This window comes from Bos indicus x Bos taurus, chromosome 2, assembly GCF_003369695.1.
Source record: "Bos indicus x Bos taurus breed Angus x Brahman F1 hybrid chromosome 2, Bos_hybrid_MaternalHap_v2.0, whole genome shotgun sequence".
In the NCBI taxonomy this organism is placed as follows: Eukaryota; Metazoa; Chordata; class Mammalia; order Artiodactyla; family Bovidae; genus Bos; species Bos indicus x Bos taurus.
In genome coordinates, this window is record NC_040077.1 from 24,733,646 (window position 1) to 24,756,900 (window position 23,255).

Sequence of the window (23,255 nt, forward strand, 5' to 3'; positions counted from 1 at the left end):
TAGGAGGAGCAGGAGCCAGAGTGGGGCTGCCCTGGGTGATGCCTGACTCAGGTTTTATAGGAGATGCTGAATTTAGCAAGGCTCAGAAGGTGGGGTGATGTTTGGTCTCTTTTACCAGATGTTGACCATCTTGTAAGCTATTTCAGGGAGGTGGTTGGTGCTAAGCTTAGAAAGGAACCACTACTTAAAGCAGTTAATCTGCCATATCAGTGTAGTATTGTAAACCAGAATAGAGTTGCAGAGACTATTATGCTATACAATAGGACTTTAGGTACTGTGTGTACTTGATAAATTAGTAACCAGTATTATCTTCACAAGATTTTCCCATCTGTTTTTCCCTCTTCCTCTTCACAATCTTTTTATTCTAAAAAGAGATATTATTTCTGTACTAAAGGGGGAAATTAACTCATGCCAAAGATATCACCTGGGAAAAGATCAATTTAAAATTAAAAAATAAAAAGTTGGGTTGCTCACTTGGAATAAAGTACTGAATTGGTCAGTAGTAGACTCCTTTCTCGGAGAAGGCAATGGCACCCCACTCCAGTACTCTTGCCTGGAGAATCCCATGGATGGAGGAGCCTGGTGGGCTGAAGTCCATGGGGTCGCGAAGAGTCAGACACGACTGAGCGACTTCACTTTCACTTTTCATTTTCATGCATTGGAGAAGGAAATGGCAACCCACTCCAGTGTTCTTGCCTGGAGAATCCCAGGGACGGGGGAGCCTGATGGGCTGCCGTCTCTGGGGTTGCACAGAGTCGGACACAACTGAAGCGACGTAGCAGCAGCAGCAGACTCCTTTCTGTAGTCCATGGGGTTGCGAAGAGTCAGACACGATTGAAGCGACTTAGCAGCAGCAGCAGACTCCTTCCAGAATCCAAGTAAAAAACGCCTTTGCTTTCACATGGTGCGTATCCCCTCAAGTAACCTGTCCTTGCATGTATTTGTTTTGTCTGTATTCCCATCTCAAAGTGTCAAGCTGTTGGAATAAGATCTCAGATTCAGAATATTTATTTTGTCCAGTGACACAAACCTAGATGCTCAGACATTTTTAAGTGGAGATCACAATCCCTTAATATTCCCTTACAGTTCTTACCTTACAACAAAGGTCAAACTCTCACCTTAATTGCAGGCTATTTAAAACAGGTATGTTTTCTGCAGCATTTAGTTAAGTGAGAATTAAATCTAAGTGGATAATAAGCAAGGTCTGGTTTTGGCAAGAAGTTGTAAGGACACCTTGAATAAGGCTGTCCTCTGATCAGCTTTTCCCAACGCAAAGCAGTCATTCTGCAGCTATTCCATGAAAACAAACAGAAAAGATCTTTCTGGTCAAAATCAGTAAAATACTGCATATTATATACTCTGCCTTGTAGATTCACATCATATAAGCATGTTATAATGATATGCTAATTCATATCACTAGCAATGAAAGGGCGTCCCTGGTAGCTCAGCTGGTAAAGAATCTGCCTGCAATGCAGGAGACCCTGGTTTGATTCCTGGATCGGGAAGATTCCATGGAGAAGGAATAGGCCACCCATTCCAGTATTCTTGGGCTTCCCTGGTGGCTCAGATGGTAAAGAATCTGCCTGCGATGTGGGAGACCTGGGTTCAATCCCTGGGTCAGGAAGATCCCATGGAGGAGGACATGGCAACCCACTCCAGTATTCTTGCCTGGAGAATCCCATGGGCAGAGGAGCCTGGCAGGCTACAGTCCATGGGGTCGCAAAGAGTCGGACACAACTGAGCGACTAGGCACAGCACACAGCACAGCAATGAAAAGTGTTGCAAAGTTCTGGTTTCTAGTAATGGAGGAGTAACTTCTATTAGACAAGCCCTTCCACAGATAACAGCTAAAAATTCTGGGAAAAAAATTTTTTTTAAACTACCTGAAGACACTAGAAAGCAATGAAAAGCAGGCAGAAATCTGAGTACAGCCTACATTTGGAAGAAGGGATTGGCACTAGGTAAGTTTCCATTTTTAGTTTTTATGCTGAAGAGAGGCTCTGATCTCTATAGCACGGAGGCTGAAATTCAATAGAAAACTCTAGGCTTTATCTGCTTGAAGAACCAAAGGACAAAGTTCAGAGTGACCAGAGCAGCTTGAAAGAATGGAGAGAATCCTAGGCAGAAGAGAGGCTCTAAGGAAGAGTTTTAATTCCGCACAGAAACTCTAATCACATCTTTGGCTGCCCTTGAATTATATATGCATGAGCAGATGCTAAAAGAACTGAGCAGAAACTTCAGCTGCTGCTTGTTTGTCAGTCTGACCAAGTTTACTGCCTACTAAAGCAAAAGGTCAGTACTCTTAGAATAGCAGTCCCCAACCTTTCTGGTACCAGAGACCAATTTCATGGAAGACAATTTTTCCATGAAGTGAGGAGTGGGAGGGGGTGGCTGCAGGATGACTGAGGCATGTTTCTTTTGTTGTGCACTTTATTTCTGTTATTATTACATCAGCTCCACCTCAGATCATTAGGCATTAGATCCCGAGTTTGGGGACCCCTGCTTTAGAGGAATATGATCCAGAGTCTCTTCAACCATTAACAGTGTCTAGGATACAATAAAAATTGGTAGACATACTAAGAAATACAAATGCAATCCACATTCAAGAGAAAAGGCAATCATTGGGAACTCATCTCAAAATGATCAAGACATTGGTATCAGTAGACAAAAGTTATAAAGCAGCTATGCTCAGGGATAGAAATGGAAACATGCTTGAAATGAATGGACACAGAAATCCATGCCCATACAAATCACAACCAAATTCCCAAAAACAAAAAACAAAGGAAAGGTCTTGAAAACAGCAAGAAAGAAAGTTACCTTACATATTTAAGGGAAAAACTATTTAAATGACCACAGATTTCACATCAGAAACCACAGAGGCCAGAAAGGAATGGGTAACATTCTCCAAGTCCTGAAAGAAAAAACAGTGAACCCAGAATTCAATATTCACTGAGAATATCCTTCAAGAATGCAGAGGAAATAAAGTCATTCTGAGATAAAAACTAAGAAAATGTGTTGTGAGAAGACCTGCTCTAAAAGAATGGATATGGAATGTTTCTTAAAAAGAAAGAAATCTTGGAACATTGGAAAGTAAGGAATAACAAAGGAGAGAGCAAATATTAATATATATGGAAAATGCAATGAATTTCTTCCTAATCTTGAGTCTTCTAAACTTTGGTTGGATGGTTGAATCAAAAATTGTATACTATCTGATGTGATTCTCAATAGGTAGAGGAAATACTTAAGACAACCATAATAAAATTTGGTGGGTGGGGGAAGAGAATATAAATGGTGTAGGGGAGAGGAAGTAAATTTGAATATAAGAGTTTTGTGAGAGAACTTTGTGGTAATGCACAAAGTTGGATCTTGATTGTGGTGGTGGTATCATGAATCTATACATGATAAAGTGGCAGAGAACTATAAGCTTGCATTGCACCATTGCCAGTTTTATATTATACTATACTTATGCAAGGGCTTCCCTGCTGGCTCAGTGGTAAAGAATCTGCCTGCAATGCAGGAGCCACAGGAGACCTGGGTGTGATCCCTGGGTTGGGAAGATCCCCTGGAGGGGGGCATGGCAACCCATTCAGGTATTCTTGCCTGGAGAATCTCATGGGCAGAGGAACCTGGTGGGCTGCAGTCCATTGGGTTGCAAAGAGTTGGGCATGACTGAAGTGACTTAGCATGCATGCACACACACACATATTTATGCATGATATCATCATTGGGGCATACTGGGTCAAAAGTACATGATACCTCTGTACCATCTTTGCAACTTCCTATGAGCCTGTATTATTTCAAAACTACACTTTTTTTTTTTTAAGTAGAAGAAGAGGGAATATAAAATACAGAAATATTCACTGACTTGAATTCTTACTTACTAAAAATATATATAATTTTAAAAAATGAACAGAGCCTCAGTGACCTGGGAGCAGTATCAAAAGCTCAAACACATTGTAAATGGAGTTCTAGAAAGAGAAGAGAGAATGAGGCAGAAAAATATTTGGAGACACAATGGCTAAAAATGCTCCAAGTTTGGTAGAAGACATACATTTATAGATTCAAGAGGTTCAGTAAGCCTAAAGTACAACTTTTTAAAAAAACATACACTTGAGTATATCATAAGTAAACTGCCAAAACCAAAGATAAAGAGAAAATCTTGAAAGTGGCCAGAAACAAAAAAACACATTACATACAAGGAAACAATAACACGACTACTGCTGACTACTATCTTTTTTTTTTTTCTCTATTATGCAATGTGCAGGATCTTAGTTCCCAGGGTTGAAACCCAACTCCAGCAGCAAGAGGGCCGAGTCCTAGCCACTGGACCACCAGGGAACTCCCCTAACTACTGTCTAAACATCATAAGTTACTGAGGCAAAAACACAGTAGAATAACATCTTTAGAGTGTCAAAATGAAAAATCTATCAACCCAGAATTCTACACCCAGGGAATATATCTTTCAAAAATGAAAATTATATAGACTATTTTTAGAAAAATGAAAACAAGAATTTATCATCAGCAGACCCACACTAAAGAATTACTAAAGGAAGTTCTTCAGGATGAGGTAGAGGATGCCTGGTGGAAACTTAGACTTCAGGAGAGGATGACGAACACTGGAAAACTACTTGTGATTTCTTTCTTTCTTTCATAAGATTTTTCATTTGAAATATGGTCTAAGAAACACGAATGTAGTACATCTTCATTTCTTTAAAATACTTATGATTATATAAAACCAAACTGTAAACATTATATTGTGGACTTATAGTAATATGTATAATTAATTGTGACAGAGGAAATGCAGGTTGTGTGTGGTCAGTAAAATGGAGCTGCCTGGAGGGGCCAGGGCATGGTGGGCACTGTGACATGTCTAGACCACTTGGAAATTAAACTGAATGAGCTAATATATATAAAATTACATGACCATGTGCTTGAGTCATATATTTTAAAAAATGTCAAAAGTACTTGCCAATTAAGATCAATCTGAAATGAAATATGATATGCCTGAAATTGATAATATAAATCAGTGACAAAATATATAACTTATACAGATTCAATTTACCCAATATCATGGCTCTATCGCATAATAGGACATTCACAATTAGTGTTATTACACCTACGCAACATAAAATACCATTAACATTTCCCAGGAGACAAAAAGTAGGTGAAAAAGACTAAATGAACAATTAAATTAAGATTCAATGAATATTGACACTGCTCAGATGCTAATTATCTTTTTCTGTGTGGAAAAAATAAAAATCCAACCATTCATCCATAATGAATTATGTTTTCTCAAAGATTGTGTGTGTGTGCTCAGCTGGTCAGTCACGTGCAAACTCTTTGTGACCCCATGGATTATAGCCCACCTGGCTCCTCTGTTCATGGGATCCTCTGGGCAAGAATACTGGAGTAGATTGCCATTTCCTCCTCCAGGGAATCTTCCCAACCCAGGGATCAAACCTGTGTCTCTTGTGTCTCCTGTATTGGGAGGCAGGTTCTCTATCACTAGCGCCACCTGGGAAGGCTTTCTTGAGAATGAGTGAGTGAGTGAAGTCGCTCAGTCGTGTCCAATTCTTTGCGACCCCATGGACTGTAGCCCACCAGGCTCCTCCGTAGCCCACCAGGCTCCTCCTTCCATGGGATTCTTCAGGCAAGTGTACTAGAGTGGGTTGCCATTTCCTTCTTCAGGGGATCTTCTCAACCCAGGGATCGAACCCAGGTCTCCTGCATTGCAGTCAGACGCTTTAACCTCTGAGCCACCAGGGAAGCCCCCTTCTTGAGAATAATTTACTATAAATACAGAGTTCTGTAATAACTAGCAGTTTTATTATTTTTTAATATTTATTTGACTGAGCCAGGGGTCTTAGGAGGGGTAAGCGGGATCTGTAGTTGTGAAATGTGAGATCTAGTTCCCTGATCAAGGATTAAACCCAGGCACCTCTCTCCACGTTGCGAGCGTGGAGTCTTAGCCACTGGACCACCAAAGGAAGTCTTTTTCTAACTTACACTGCATCTGCTTTGATTGCTTAATTTTGGTTCCCTTCTATACTATAGAGTATGGTGCCAGCTTAGATCCTATATGGAGGAAAAACCATGACAGTTTTGAAACAGTCTCTGATCCTTCTGGCAATATAAAGGTACGGTACTCAGAGTACACGCTTTAGAGAAATCTGACAGCATTTTCAATAATAAACAAACTGTCGACTAAAAAATTAGTTTACAACCTGAAAGCAGAGAGTGTTTTATTCGGTGGGAGAATCTTAGGACTTCAAGTCTAGGAGACAGGATCTCAGGTAGACCTGAGCGACTGCTCCAAGGAGGAGGGAGTCAGGCTACACCCAAGTTTGTAACAAAGGGGGCAGGCGCTTGAACATCAAAGATTATTGTTAAGTAAGGAAAACCAGATAGCAAGGTAAGGAGTTTATCATTCTTCTATGTATGGGAAGAAGCAAGAGTCTGGGATTTTTGAAGTCATTCCTTTCATATGCATCTCAGCTATCTGGGCCAGCGTCTGTATCTGTTTTTTGACTTTTCACTGCCCTCCTCCCCTCACTCCCACCCAGCTCCTTGGCAATCACCGTAGGGGGCATGGTGGCATGTGCTGGATTGCAGGTATTGTTTCCCCCTTGGGAGACTTCATTCACACTTGGAGGCCTGAAATCGCTAATAGCTGTTACATCCTTATTTACTGATATTCCATTCCACAAAACGTAAAAAAATTCTTCCCCACTGAAAAACTAACAAAAAAAAAACCTGGGAAAGAGACTTTCAGAACAATGTCTACAACACAAATAATATACACAAATAGCTTCCAAAATAACTTTTATTACTATATAAAAACAAGAAAAAAATAGATGCATATTTTTTCTACAAAATTACAAAATATTCAAGCTATTTAACATTTTTGCATAAATGTATTGAGATTAAAAAGGTAGATTTTAAACAGAGGAATCTTTCCCACTTAAAGTTTTCAGGTACTTTGTAGAGGATAAAGAAGTTTTCATTCTTCTATACTTTCCTATGTGTAGCTCGAAGACATAGCAGTAACAGTTTTCTGTCAGAGTTATCTAAAAAAGGACATACAAAGATAAAAATTCCATCTTGCTGCAATAAAATTAGCAAAAAGCTTTACTTCAGGCTTTCAAATTTGGCAGTTGCGGTCTATCAGTTTTGCACTGGAATTTCCAACTCAGCAGGGAAAGAGCCTAATTAAAAGCAAGACATCCTCTTTATTTTGTCCTTTAGAAACAAAAATCACTTGTCAGTATTCCTGAAAAAGTGCGATTATCTCCTTTGTCATTTGATCATAAGGTCTGAGATACTGTTTCTAACCCGCACAGCTTAAATGAAACCAGGAGAAGAAAGGGAGGAAGGTACTTTGGAGGGTGGATTCAGTTTGACACAATGAGCACAGGAATTTGTACAGTTTTGATAACATTAATTTAAAAAGTATAATCATCTGAGTTTCTCAATAAACCCTTCGAGACAAAAGGCTTTAGTGTTGATTTAGATGCGTGTTAAAATATAGCTTTTTTTCCTGAAATTATATTATGGGGTAAGGCAAGCCAGACTATCTCTGTAGATGATATAAGCTATAATTATTTGGGAAGATTTCAATCACTGTTTTGGAATTGACACCTAAGGCTTTCTTCTCCCGTGTTCTTTTTGTGGACTTTTTAATGAGATATTTTGGGGGGAGATGCTTTAGGTAGGAAATACCAGCTTTTGAAAGATAAAGGTATAATTATCATTAGAATAAAAGGTCCATTAAGAGAATCTCATAACAGAAAGGTTTCTAGATATATTTTACTATGCATTGTTTTCACAAAGGTTGAGAAAGAAAGAAAAGAAGTTCTTATAATATCTGTAAGATGAACCTCACATTAACCCACAAGAGGGATAAAATAAAGGGCTAAGATGAGGAGTGCTCCAATACTTCTCAATGGGGCAGCACAGCCTAGTGCCAAACCCATAATTAACTTTTCATTGATAACCTCTTTCCTGAACTGTAGGAAATGGAATGGCAGCTTCAATTCTTGGGGTGGTCATTAACCCCTTGCCCCCCAAAATACCTGGAATTTTGTGCACCTCTATGTAATGAAACATCCATTTACCAAAATATGTTTCTGTGTGACAATTCAATTCCTCCTTCCACTTAGGACCCAAATTGCAGCAGGCTCTACTTCTACTGAATTTATGTGCATATTGCATACATATATGCCAGGCACTGGGCTGGGCACTGGGGATCCCTATGACTATTGCCAAAATTTTGGAAACAGAATGAAGAAGACAACAGTGTTTTGGCGAGTGACTCAAATGATTATCATCAAATTTCAGGGATGTGATGAAGAGTAGCTTGTACTCAGTCTATGGGCATAATAACCAGTTACCCTAAAAGGAAATTCGCTAAACACCAAAAACGTTAAGTTTATTTGGTAGAAACAGTTTAAAATTGCAGGGAAACCAAAAATTAACCCTCAGATAAAAATACATTGTTTCAGCATAGGCACCACTCTAGGTTTTACCAGGCCAGAGTCTATACAGAGATCTCATGCATGAAAACTATCATCTCTGAGTCTTAATTCACTACTGAGAACCCAAAACACAAGATAGCCCCGAGAATTCCATCCAAATCAGGAAGGACCCTAGCTCTTGCTCCCTGGGAAGGGCAGACCATGAAGTTCATCTCTCCTACCTCCAAACCCAAAGCTGTTTAGCAGCTAAGATTCTGAAGAACCGAATTGATAATTGATGAACTTTGAAAGCTATAGATGTTCTTGCCTAAACCTCTCTTTATTACCAAGACACAATTTTAAGATCAAAGGAGCATCAAGGTAAGCCATGGCTTGTTGGCAGTGGCAGGGTGCCCATGGTGAATCTCCAGGTAAGGGTAGGCCCTTTTCCTTGTTTATTTGAGGAATCTGCCTTGTAAATGGAGCCAGAAGGTAAATTTTAAAAACTCTACTGTATCCCACCAAATGAGGTTTATCCAAGGGTGGGTCAAAGCAGGTGTAAATTAGCAAGGGCTTCCCTAGTGGCTCAGAGAGTAAAGAATCCACCTGTAATGCAGAAGATCTGGGTTTGCTCCCTGGGTTGGGAAGATCCCCTGGAGAAAGAAATGGCAACCCACTCCAGGATTCTTGTCTGGAGAACCCCATGGACAGAGAAGCCAGGCAGGGACTTGGGGTCGCAGAGACACGACTGAGCAACTTAGGATGCATGCATGAAGACAACAATATGGTGAATCATGGACTGACCTGAGGTGCCAAAATGCCAGTTTTGGAGTCTCAGTTTCACTACTCATTAGCTGTGTGACCTTCAGGCAGGCTACTAACCTCTCTCAGATATCTCATCTGTAAAATGAAGATTTTAATGGTGCCTACTGCAAAAGTTATATCTGGGGATTGAATGAGCTAAGATTTATAAAGTGCTTAGGATAGTACTGGCACTTAGTAAGTTCCATGTTTAAAAACACCAGAAACTTGGGAGAAAGTGTTCTTTAAGGTTTGTAGAGCAGTTTATACTGCTTATGTATTCAGGTATATTCTCATCATAATTAGGTTTGGAATCTGGATCATAAAGTACATCAAACCCAAGGAAGCCTTGGGATTAAGTCAACTTGGAAAAACTTCTGGTCTGACCAGAGGAGACCTTCAGCTACCTACAGTCTTGTCACTGCTCCAAAGTGCCCTAAAATAAATCCTGCTCTCCAAGGCCAATCTAAGGACAAACCAGCCGGGGAGGGAGCAAAGGGCAGGTACAGGGAAAAGGGAGCCAGTTCCTTTCCTACATTTTTTTCTGGGCTCTAGTCATGATACCTGTGGAGCATTAACTCTGTCCCAGATAGTCATGATCTGATTCCAAAACTTTATAACTGGATTCCAGAATACACAGAAAATGACTACATGATAAGAGGCCAGGGAAACTGCCAGTTTATCAGATTTACCAACTGTAGACACATTTTGATCATTTGTTCTATGCAAGGCACTGTGCTAAATGCTTTGGTCCTCAACGAGAAAAAGGTAATATAAGCACAATTTATATCTACTGTTATTAATATTTACACTGATCATCTCCCTCTCAATTTGGGTAAGTTTATAAGCCTCAGTCAATATAAACACTTTCAAGACATCCTATTTTTTGATTAGAATAAATATTGACTCTGTGGACCTCAATCATCTCACGGGTAAGTAGGAGAAGCTAAACTGGAGAGCTAGTTTTTTACACTGGAGTTATATGGCTACATTGCTACCCCATTTTACATGGTGGATCTCTGTCCAGCCTCATCAAGGGTGATGTTTCTTTTCCTTGCTGCTGCTTCACTGTTTAACTCCGAATCTGATTTGTCCACATTGCCAAAGTTCATTGCCATGGAACTTTCCACTCCCTCTGGAGCACCTCCGTTTGGCTGAAGAAGGACAGAATTTGGTTCTTTAGGACGTTTCCATTGTGGTCTGGTGACTATCCAAAAAATGAGAGCCCCAAACACCAGAATCAGAAGGCCAAGGGTGTTTGTGAAAATACCTTCTGGTGGCAATGAACTGTATGAAGGATTTTTCCTATAGAAAAAGAGAGAGTATGTCCAGTTACAAACAGGGTGATACAGCAACATGCTAAACAGTCTTGAATTATTTGCTCAAAGGGCACACTGGTACAGTGTGTGTAAATTCAACATAAATTCCCTTAAAGCTTGATATTAAGAAATTCATATAATTCACTCAGTGGATTAGTACAAAACTGTTAAAAATTTCATAAAGTATGAAAATAATATAGCATCTAAAACATCTGTACCACTTAAAATCAAAAAAAGGATGATACAAAAATAGGTATATCATAATTAGTTAACATAAAACATGTATATCAAATTGTATATCATGTATATCATAAAACATGTATATCAATTGAAAGGGCATGTATAACTTCAAAGGTTGCTTTGTAAGAGTGGTACAATTTGTTGGACTGCTTGGTTTTTCTTTCAAGCATTATTAATGCTATATTACATGTATAACACATTTTTTAAAATAAATATTTAAATTTTTTATTTTCACCATTTAAAAAATTTTGTCACATTTATATTTGTCCAGTGAGCAAGTATGTAATATTTTGTAGCTGAAGAATTGCAGTTAGGAAAACTATGAAACTTACAGGGCAAAAATCAGTTTCTCAGTCAATCCCATAAGTACAGTTGCAATCACTGTTCCAAAGATGAAAAGTCCGGAATAGACGTGTATGGGCATGAGAAGTGCTCGGAGAGAAAGTGGAGCCCAAGGAAGCAGAAAGACAAAAAAACCTAGGAGAAGCTAAACATAAAAAATTCAGAGGTTATCAATTAATTGTAAGTTTTAACTGTTTTAAAATTATTGTTAGAGAAGCAATATGTGCACGAGAAAACATTTCATTTAGAACCAAGTTTCCCCATTCTAGTTCCACTCAAAACTGACACCTACTATGACTTTCTCAAGCATCTTTTCATAAAATTTCTATGACCAAACAAGCATATGTGTGTGTGTGTTTAAAGAGAAAGTGAGTTAGACATAGAAAATGAACTTATGGTTACCAAAGGTTAAAGGGTGGGGAGGAATAAATTAAGAGGATGGGATTAAAACATACTCCCTACTATACATAAGATAGATAACCAAAAAGGCTTATTGTATAGCACAGGGAATTATAGTCAATATCCTGTAATAACCTAAAATGGAAAGAATCTAAAAAAGAGTGTGTGTGTGTGTGTGTGGCGCGCGCACACGGTCTCCCCAGGTGGCGCTAGTGGTAAAAAACCCGCTTGCCAATACAGGAGATGTAAGGGATGTGGGTTCGATCCCTGAGTCAGGAAGATCCCCTGGAGAAGGGCATGGCAACCCACTCCAAGTATTCTTGCCTGGAGAATCCCATGGACAAAGGAGCCTGGCAGGCTATAGTCCATAGGGTCGCAGAGAGTTGGAGACAACTGAAGTGACTTAGCACAGCACAGTACGTGTGTGTGTGTGTGTGTGTGTGTGTGTGTGTGTGTGTACACACACATATATATTTACATATAACTGAATCATCTTGCTGTATACCTGAAACTAACACAACATGTAAATCAACTATATTTCAATAAAAATTTTTTTAGAGAGAGAAAGAGGGAGTTTTTAAAAATGTAAGTGGGGTTTTATTGTACATATTTGTTCTGCATATTGCTTTTTTCTCTTAACAGTATATCTTGGAGATCTTTTCGTATCAACTCATGTTAATCTAGTTTATTCTTTCTAATGGCTAATATTTTAAGACTAACAAATTATTCAGTTCCCTGTTACTGGACATTTCTATTTCCAGGTTTTTGCAGCCATTAATAAGGCTACAATGGACATTCTGATACTTAATTGTTCTTATCAGTTTCCGTAAGATTGCCAAGTAGGAAGGGAAGTAAAAGACTTTTAAGTCACTAAATCTAAGTACAATAGGACACATTTTGTCAGTACAACCTAAAGAAAGCTATGTGGAAAAAACATGACAATTTTTGTTTTTTTTTTTTATGAGGAAGAAATGAATTCTGCAGAAAATTCTCTCCATCTCCTCAATAATTAAATCCTTACTGGGATACTTCTCTGCAGTGAAGACAGTAAGATCCTTACAGAAACCAAAGTCTGTTAATGCTTTCACATTTGTTTTGTTGTCCCACACTCCTGCCCATTAAGGAATCACTTCGCCTCCAGAAAATAAAGATGACTTAATGACCACTGAGTTTAGAGGGGTATTTTTTTTTCAGCTATCTCTTTGGGATCTACCACCCTAACAAAACAACTATGAGAAGACACGAGAATGAGAAGAAACACTAGCATCACTGTTCATTTTTCCTGATTGAGATCAAAGGGGGATAGAGAAGAATGAAAACAGAAGGGGTTTGAAGCCCTAAAACACATTTAGAAATCAGCATAAAGGCAATAGTAATGAATGCAAAGTAACTGAAAATGCATTTTATAGGCTGGTTTGCATACTTTATTTTTCATTAACGTCACAAATGCCTGAATATATTAGAAAGGGTTCAGAGAGTCCTCCTTGGTGGTTCAGAGTGTTCCTAATCCTCCTTCAGTGCTCTTTAGTGATTGATTCTTTTAGTATTAATATCAAAGGGCAAGCATCCTAATGTACAGGTTGCACTTTCTATACAAAAATGGGGCTTAGGTGAGTGACTGCCAAGGATTTAGGACAAATATATTTCTATGAGTAAGTCACACTATCTTTTCTGTGACTAATCCATGGAAATATTTTTTTTTCCATATTCCTATTCTCCTGCCTCTTCTGAAATTTCTAAGATTCTTATTGTTTTAAATAATTCTTAATGTTTTCTCTTATTTCTTTCAGGATTTATCTTGTGTGTCTCTTATAATCCCATAAAGCTCAATGATCTAAGTAGATGGGACATCGGACTTACAGGACTCCAGGGTGATTGCGCTCTAAGTCTTACTTTTGCTATGAAAACATTTTTTTCAACATCAAGTTATTTTTAAAAGGAAAAGAAAAAAAATTACAGGATGCTTATCTTTGATTAAAAGTGTTCCAAATTATGCAAATTTATAACATAAAGATGTATAGTTTATATTAATCATTCTTTATTTCCTTTTTCTAAGCATTTCTCTTTGGGCCCATGCTTGTCTTATGGAACGATGTATCCCCCACAAGCTAGATAGGTATCCAATGCATAATTGGTATTTAATTCTGTTGAAAAATGGATAAGTATTTTTCAACAGAGTTAAATGGGGTCCTGTAAGCAAATTTCTGATGTCCCATCTACTTATATCATTGAGCTTTACGGGATTATAAGAGACACACAAGATAAATTCTGAAAGAAATAAGAGAAAACAGTAAGAATCATTCAAAACAATAAGAATCTTAGGAATCTCAGAAGAGGCAGGAGAATAGGAATATGGAAAAAATATATTTCCATGGATAAATCATGAATAAAATTTCAATGACATAAAATGATATTCTCAACCATGAAGGTGTTAATGATCTATAGCTGAAATGAAAAGGTCATCTTCAGGTTGTAAAGGAGCCTACCACAAGGCTTCCAGTTTTAATAACAACAGTTGACTTGTGTCATTCTAGTACGCTAAGCCCTAGTCTGAGCCTTTCGATGCATTATTTGTCCGTGGTTCCTATGATGTTGTGAAGGATGTATGAAAGTCTTACTAAGTGAGCAAACTAAGCCCAGAAAAGTTCAATAACAAGTCCAAAGGTCACAAATTACAAATGAATGAAACTGATTCAAACTGAGGTCTTCCGGATTCCAAGTCCTGTGTTCATAAATACTACCAGATATTTGGATGTAAGCAAGGAAAAAGTCAGGGACCACATTTTCTCCTGTTAAACAAAAGTTATAAAGTTGTGACGTGGCATTTCTGAGAAGCCTAGTTAGTACACAGATAAAACAATAAGAGATAAGAATCTGAATATTTCAGAGAGCAAAAGAGAATCTTGAAACAATTAAAAATGTTTTCAATTTACCCAAGTTTAATATTAGAATATCCATTGATGTAACTGACTACGTTAACAGATTAAAGAGGAAAAACCGAAGTCACATCTCAACATACACAAAAAACATCCAATAAAATTATACATTCATTCATGATCTCAGGTCTTCCCTGGTGGCTCAGATGGTAAAGAATCTGCCTGCAATGTGGGAGACCTGGGTTCAATCCCTGGGTTGGGAAGATCCCTTGGAGAAGGGAAGCACTACCCACTCCAGCATTCTGGCCTGGAGAATTCCATAGACTGTATAGTCCATGGGGTCACTAAGACTCAGACGTGACTGAGCGATTTTCACTTTCATGATTTCAAAAGAAAAACAAAACCAATTCACAAACTGGAATAAGAGAAAATGTGAAGCATCTGTACTGAATAGTGAAATATTAGAAGTATCCTCTTCAAAAAAAGAACAGTACAAAGATTCTTATCTCTACCTCTATTTTATACCCTGTAAATACTTCTATATACTTCTGTGTACTTCAACAGCTTCCCTGGTGGCTCAGTTGTAAAGAATCTGCCTGCCAGGGCAGGAGATGTGAGTTTGATGCCTGGGTCAGGAAGATCCCTGGAGAAGGAAATGGAAATCCACGCCAGTATTCTTACCTGGAAAATCCCATAGACTACAGTCCATAGGGTTGCAAAAGAGTTGGACACAACTGAATGACTAAACGACAACAAATATATACTTTAATACTTCTATACTCTTCAATTCCACTGGCTTGGATGCAGAGAAAAAGAGACAAAACTGGCAGTGCAGATAAATGGCAAAGACAGGGACAATTCAATAAATGGTGCTGGGGAAAGAGCTTATCAATCTGCAGAAAAAATGAAGTTAGATAACAGTATCTCATCATGAACTAACAATTCTAGATGAATTAAGTATACTTCATATCAAAGACAAAACTTTAATACTCTTAATAGAAAACATAAAAGAAATTAATATTTCCAATAATATTATTGTAATGTAACCTCTTGGCTATTCATAGGTTTTTCTCTTCGACCAACTGTTCTCAAATATTAGTGTGTATCTGAGTCACTTTCAGGGACCATGAAAGCACATATTGCGGGGCCCACCCACCTTCCCCCTCCCCCACCCTCCATCGTTGAGTTTTTGATCTAGGAGGTCTGGAGTAGAACCTGAGAACTGGTTTGTTTTGACCTCACGGTACAGAAGGATTTCATAAACAAGTCATCAAAACAAAACAAAAAATGATAACCTAAAGGAAAAGATGATTAATTTGTTTCACTAAAATTAAGAATTTCTATTCGTCAAAAAATGCTAAGAAAAGAGAAAATACAAGCCTCAATGCTTGAAGATATATATAATACATATAAATGAACAGGAATCTGACACAGAATACCTACAAACCTTTAAGAAAAAGGAAAACAAACTCATTGTTTAAATGCACAAAAGACACAAACAGGTATCTTTTTTTAGAGGTGAACCCTGAGTAACCAGTGAAATAAACAAGAAAATCACAAGACATCATTTTATACCCACCACTTTGGCAATACTTAAAAAGTGAGAAGAGGATGCATGTTGGCAACAATGTGCCATATGTGAACTCTTATTTGCTGCTGACAGCAACATAATTGGAAACACTTTGGAAAACAAGTTGACACTCTTTTAGACTGAGCATACAACTGTTATTGTAAGAATACCGCCAGAGAAACCTTTGCATATGAGGGCCAAGAGATGTGTATGTGAATGATCAATTCAGCATTGTCAGAAACAGAATACAACTCAAAATCATCTAAAAGTGTAATAGCAGGAGAATAGATAAGTAAATGTGTGGCCTATTTATGCAGCAGAATACAAAAGTAGAAATGATTAAACTACAGCTAGAGGAGTCGGTATAGTTGAATCGATAGAATGAAAAAAATTGTAATCAAATACTTAATGATACTGTTTCTTAAAAAAATAAAAAATACAAAGTAAACAACATATTGTTCGGGAATTTACAGCATGTAGTAAAATTACAAAGAAAAACAGGAATGAGAAAAAGGTTCTGGAAAATGGTTACCTGCAGGAGTTAGGATAGGTAGAAAAATGTGGGATCAAGTTGAGGGGGAGAGGGGTTCTATGTTTTCTAAATTAAGGTGGATAGTGGAATTATGAGAGTTAATTTTATTACGATTCATAACTTCTACATACACACACACACACTGGCTTTTTTTTTTTTTAAATCCCCCATAGGCTAGATGTCACAAGTAGAAAAAAAGAGCCTAAAATTTGAAATGCTTTGCAATTCATAGACAAACACAGGAAGCGTGAAGACTTTCAGCTTGTTTTGGTTGTATTGCTTTGTTGCTAGTCCCCTTTCTTGCTTCTTTTCATTTATTGAAACAGCCTGGACCCTGGCTTCATTTGGCCGGTAAATCTTGACTTTATAAAGTGGTTAAACCAAAGTTCAAGATCGCTAAGGTAATCTCTTGACAATCTCTTCCATGCTCTTCATACTCTGTGGTAGGTTTGTTTACTGAGTTGGTCTTGGGAAGAATGCAAACAGACCTCACAAACGTGGATGAATGGCCTGCACACAATTATACTTTGCAATTGAAGTGCACAACAGTTGGCGGCTGTGCAAGTGAGCAGCAAGCAGGCTGCTGTAGCTGCTCCAAGAGGGGGGGACTTCCTGTTCTCCACCTACAAGCGGCAGCTCTGAGAACCTCCACTTACGGAGAATTCGTCCTGATTCACGGAGAAAATGGTTCCCCTTTTTTACTTCTAACTTAATCTGACAGAGGCACATCTCTGTCAAAGCATGTTTTTGTGGTTCATGAATTTTTACAACTAAGAATAGGGAGGGATCTTTGTAAATCTTAATAAGAAAGAGGCTTGAAAGTGAAAGTGAAGTCGTGTCAGGCTCTTTGCAACCCCATGGACTGTAGCCTACCAGACTCCTCCGTCCATGGGATTTTCTAGGCAAGAGTACTGGAGTGGGCTGCCATTTCCTTCTCCAGGAGGTCTTCCCAACCCCAGGAATCGAACCCAGGTCTCCTACATTGCAGGCAGACGCTTTACCGTCTGAGCCACCAGGGAAGCCTAAGAAAGAGGCTTAGCTCCTATCAAAAGCGAAGAAAGCAAGCTTAGAATTGGTTTCTTTCCATGGGGATAGGAAATATTCTTTCGTTTAATTTCTTCCTGAGAACATCTGGGTGATCTCTTCTGTCACTTCTTCAGGGAAGCAATGCAAGTAACTTAAAAACAGCTTGGATGCAATAACCGAATAAAGTTGGAATGTAGTCATCTTTCCCAGAAAAGGAATAGGAAGGAAATGGTTCATCTGGTCTCCAAACAACCAACCAGAAGTTACCACACGTGACATGAATATTCACAACCTGATTTGAGGGAACACTGTTTGCTTATTTAGTTTTAAAAATTGTGTATATATGATCTTTTGTGACATGTGATTTACTTATATTTTAAGACAAAAGAGCCACAAGTTCAAGCAAGAAAAACAAGATGCATTTAAAAATTTAATACCCTCCCCCAGAACAAATAATTCCCCAACAACCCCACAATAGTATTCTGGTATATTCTCCCATAACTTTCTTTACCCATCTACACATAAATGCTTTTTTCCCTTTCTTTCCTCCCCCCTTCTCAAATGACACTTTACTATACACATTATTCTTCAGTATTTTTTTACATTGAAGAACATATAGGAGATGCAAGAGATGCCGGGTTCAATCCCAGGGTCAGGAAGATCCCCCGGAGAAGGAAATGGCAACCCACTCCAGTATTCTTGCCTGGAGAATCCCATGGACAGAGGAGCCTGGCAGGCTATAGTCCATGGGGTTCACAAAGAGATACAACTGAGCATGCATACATATCACACACTAGACAGAACTACATTCTTTGTAATAGCTGTGTCATATTCAACAGATTTACCACAGGTTCTTATTGATGGTCATTTAGTTTGCTTCCCATTTCCTGCAAGCACTGCTGCACTAAAAATCCTTTTTTAGAGTTCCTTTTGTGACAGCATTTTATTTCTGATCTCCCCAAATGTGGGACTGCTAGGTTAAAGAGTAAGTATATATGTTACAATGTTGTGTAAAAGTATATACATATTTTTTTAAAAAATAATAGATATTAACAAACTACTTCCCTAATTTGGTGGCAATTCACTTTTCCATAAGCAGTGTAGGAGCGTACCCTTACCTCTCACCTCTATGCCAGCAATGGATATCATTATTGTTCTGTCTATTTCATGGGAGGAAAATTACATTTTATTGTTATTTTAACTTACATTTCTCTAATTTCTTAGTGAGGTTGGACATTTTCTCATATGCTCATTGGTGATTTAATTCTTTCTTATCTGAACTGTCCAAATCTTTTGTTCATAATTCTATTAGGTTGACTTTTTAATTATTGATTTTTAGGAGTTGTTTTGTATATTAAACACATTAAGCCTTAACACATAACAAGATTACTCCCCATATCTCCTTGAGCAGTTCCTGGTGATTTATTATCTTTGGTCACATATACAAACAGTCCTCTATAGCCCCAGGTTCAGAATCCATAAATTCCACCAACCAGAGATAAAAAAAAAAATGTTCAGAAAAATAACTGCAGAAAGTTCCAAAAAGCAAAACATGAATTTGCCATAGACCAGGAAATATTTATATAGGATTTACATTGTATTCACATAGCATTTAAATTGTATTAGGTATTGTAAGTAATCTACAGATGATTTAAAGTATATGGGAGAATGCATATAGGTTATATGCAAATATGTGCTTAGTCACTCAGTCGAGTCCCACTCTTTGCAACTCCATGGACTGTAGCCACCAGGCTCTTCTGTCCATGGGGATTCTCCAGGCAATACTGGAGTGGGTTGCCATGCCCTCCTGCAAGGGATCTTCCCAGCCTAGGGATCAAACCCAGGTCTTCCTCATTGCAGGCTGATTCTTTACCATCTGACCCACCAGGCAAGTCCTGTATGCAAATACCACACCAATTTTTACAAGAAGCTTGAGTATCTTTGGAATTTGGTATCTGAGAGGGTCCTGGAACCAATCCCCCCAAAATATTAAGAGATGAAAATAATTTTAAAAAAATTTATGTACCCATATATGTCTTTCTTTTCCTTCTAGATTTCTTGTCAACCTTATAGCCTGCCCTACCTCAGTATTATACAGATTACATGCTTTTTAATTTTCTTTTTCTCTTTTGATTTTGGATTTTTTTTTATATCCATATCTTTAATCTACTGTATCTGGTATCTTTTTTTTCTTTTGTGTGATATACATAGTCTTTTTGTTTGGTTTCCTTCAAATGGGCAGTCAGTTATGATGATAACATTGATTAAATAAGCATTCTTTCCCTGGTAAATTAAAATACTATAATGCCATAGAAAAAGTTATTATATATACTGTCTGTCTTCTGTGTTCTGGCCATGAATATATTTTGTTTATTCCTGTGGGAATACCTTGTTTTGAATAAAGCAGGTCTCCCTGCACTTCAAAATTTTCTTGGTTATCCTTGGGCACTTATTCTTTTGCATAAAGTTTAAAATTCTCATTGGGTTTAAAATTATAATAAAAATACAGTTGAAGAAGGAAGAATGTTTCTATATTAATTTTTCTCTCTCAGTAGCATGGTATTCCTCTCTTCATACCATATTTTCTGTTTTTTGGTAGAATTTTATAGTACTGCACTGTAAAATTTACAGGATTCTACTTCCTATTCTACGTGGTTATTTGTAGTATAGGGAAAAGTCATTGGATTCTGTTGGCTATCTTTTATCCAGATACTTTTCCAAATTCTTTCATAATTTAGTCATCTCTTGGATTTGTAGATATCATATGATCTGAAAACAGGAAAAAAGGTCACAAATTTTGTATTATTTATATGTATTTTTTTCATTAGCTGTACATTAGCTAAAACCTCTAAAATGAAATTGAATACAAAGGTTGCAAACATCAGTGTTTTATTTTTTAATGGAAATGTCTTCAGTATTTCAGAGTTTAAGCTTATGTTTGCTGTTAGATGTTGGTAAAGGTGTTTATTATTAAAGCCGCCTCCTTAGATATGAAGTATGCAGTACACAATGGGGCCACGTTGAAGAAGAGCTTGTTTCCTCCCAATGTACTGGATTGGTTTAAAGTATTAGTTCCTTGTAGGTCAAAGTATAAAACAATCTGGAACTGCTAAGCTGCTAAGTCACTTCAGTCGTGTCCGACTCTGTGCGACCCCATAGACAGCAGCCCACCAGGCTCCCCTGTCCCTCGGATTCTCCAGGCAAGAACACTGGAGTGGGTTGCCATTTCCTTCTCCAATGCATGAAAGTGCAAAGTGAAAGTGAAGTTGCTCAGTTGTGTCTGACTCTTAGCGACCCTATGGACTGCAGCCTACCAGGCTCCTCTGCCCATGGGATTTTCCAGGCAACAGTACTGGAGTGGGTTACCATTGCCTTCTCCTAATGTCTTTTTTAAATGATAGATTTCAAATGACCTGACGAATCGCTTATAATGTTATTGGTCTGCTTAGGTTTTCTAATTCCTCTTGGGTCAACTTGTTAGTTTATACTTGGCAAGAAAATAATCATTTTTTCTTTAAGATTTTAAAGAATATTACCATATTATTAAAATTTAATAAACGGTCCTAATTTTAAAATATTATTTGTATCTGTGATTATATTTTTAAAATTCTGAATGATGTGTATATTATGCTTTTTCTCAATCAGATTTGCAGTGGTTTATCTATTTTTATCCTGGGCTTCCTAGGTGGTGCTAGTGGTAAAGAACACACCTACCAATGCAGTAGACGCAGGAGATGTGGGTTCAGTCCCTGGGTTGGAAAGATCCCCTGGAGGAGGACATGGCAACCCACTCCAGTATTCTTGCCTGGAGAACACGATGGACAGAGAAGCCTGGTGGGCTACAGTCTATAGTCGCGAAGACTTGGACACAACTGAAGCAATTTGCTCACGTGCACTTTTATTTTATTCTACTTGTTTTAAAGAACCAGCTTTTCATTTTATCTATAATTTCTTCTATTTTTTTTTTTTTAAATTTATGGTTCTGATAGGCTAAATCATGCCTTTTCCCAAAGATGTCTACAGCTTAATCCCTGCAAGCTGTGAATACATTATAGTAGCAAAAGACACTTTCCTGATGTAATTAAGGTTATGGATGCTTCTGATTGGGGAAAAACCCTGGATTATATGGGCAGCCCAATCTAATCACATAAACCCTTTCAAAAGCAGAGAACTTTGGCTGGAGGAAGAAGAGATGAAGAGGAGAAAGAGGGAGAAGTCAGAGAGATTCCAAGCCAGTTTGATGGAGGGGGGCCATGTGCAAGGAACAGAGTGAGAAGCTAGGAACAGCCCTGAGCTAATAGCCAGTGAAAGACTAGCACCTCAGTCTTACAAGCACAAGGAACTAGATTCTGCCAACAACCTGACCTATTTTGCAAGTTGATTCTACCCTAGAGTCTTTCTATAAAAAGCCCAGGCCAGCTAACACCTTGACTTTGGCCTTGTGAGACCCTGAGCAGAGAAACCAGCCAAGCCAACATGGATTTCTGATGTGCAGAAACTGTGAGGTAATATATTTGTATTGTTTTAAGCCCCCATGTTTGTGGTAAATTGTTACGGCAACAACAGAAAATAATACAATTGTTCACAGATTTTTTTTGGATGGGAGGGAGGGGGTCTTTACTATTCCTTGTATATTTTGCTGTTCTTTTTTATTTCCTTTTTTTCCCTTGTTTTACTGAGATATAAACAATCTTTTATTTTCTTAAGTGAATACTTCATTTATATATTTTAAGTTTTTCTTTCCAATAAATAAACACATTTAAGCCTATATTCCTCTGAGAACCATTTTATCTAAGACCCCAAAATTTTAGAATAAATATTCTCTTTTTTGCTAATCCCGATATATTTCTTGCTGCTGCTGCTAAGTCACTTCAGTCGTGTCCGACTCTGTGCAACCCCATAGACGGCAGCCCACCAGGCTCCCCCATCCCTGGGATTCTCCAGGCAAGAGTACTGGAGTGGGTTGCCATTGCCTTCTCCAATATATATTTCCTAATCTTACATATTAAGATATAGAGCACAGCATAAAATTAGTTTTCAGAAATTCCAGTTTAAAAGATCTAGTGTAAGAAACTTTGTTTTCATTTTAAAAGCTTTTTATTGTTATACAAGAAATGCATCTATATTTAGAAGATGCAGAAAGTGAAAAGAAAAATAATCAACTAGAATACAGCCCCATAGAGATCATCAGCATTAACATTCTGATACATCTTTGCAAGTGTTCAGAGAATGCTTTGGTGTATAACTAACTTAGTAAAGGCATTTCATCTAATCCATTTTAACTTTGTACTCAGAAGCACAGAACCCTCTCACAGGGAAGCTACACAGAGTTGGGGTGGGTGGTTTCCATTCGGCTTCTCAGAGACACGGCCCTCCACCGAGGATGCTCAAACACAGGTGAGTGATGATGGGGATGTTGCGGAGGCAGCAGAAGCAAGCGGGGAGGGCTCAGGATTGGCAAGACCAGGACCTGAGTCCTAGCTCTGCCACCTGTTCTTCCTCAGTGACCGTAAAGGTTATCTCACTTAAGGGGTTACAGGAGGTAAGCAGAATGCTGTCTGCAGAATGCACAGTGGTATCTGCAGAATGCACTCTGGCTCTCCTTTACTGCGTCGTGGTGTGGCCCACAGGAGGTGAGGCAAAGTGAGGGGAACAGACAGCTGAAAGCAGAACAGCGAGCTGAGAAAGTCCCAAAAA

At 38.2% G+C, this 23,255-nt stretch overlaps 1 protein-coding gene across 1 annotated transcript in view; it reads right to left on the bottom strand.

The window, feature by feature from the left end:
* Nucleotides 1-6,807: 6,807 nt before the first annotated feature.
* Nucleotides 6,808-23,255, bottom strand: part of LOC113902480 (cytochrome b reductase 1) — a 35,006-nt gene continuing 18,558 nt past the window's right edge. Inside the window, exons 3-4 of the mRNA XM_027557815.1 lie at nucleotides 11,146-11,300; nucleotides 6,808-10,559 (exon numbers count right to left, since the gene is read on the bottom strand). Coding sequence (XP_027413616.1) covers nucleotides 10,259-10,559; nucleotides 11,146-11,300 — 456 coding nt within the window. The 3' untranslated portion in view covers nucleotides 6,808-10,258. The remainder of the gene's footprint in view (nucleotides 10,560-11,145; nucleotides 11,301-23,255) is intronic.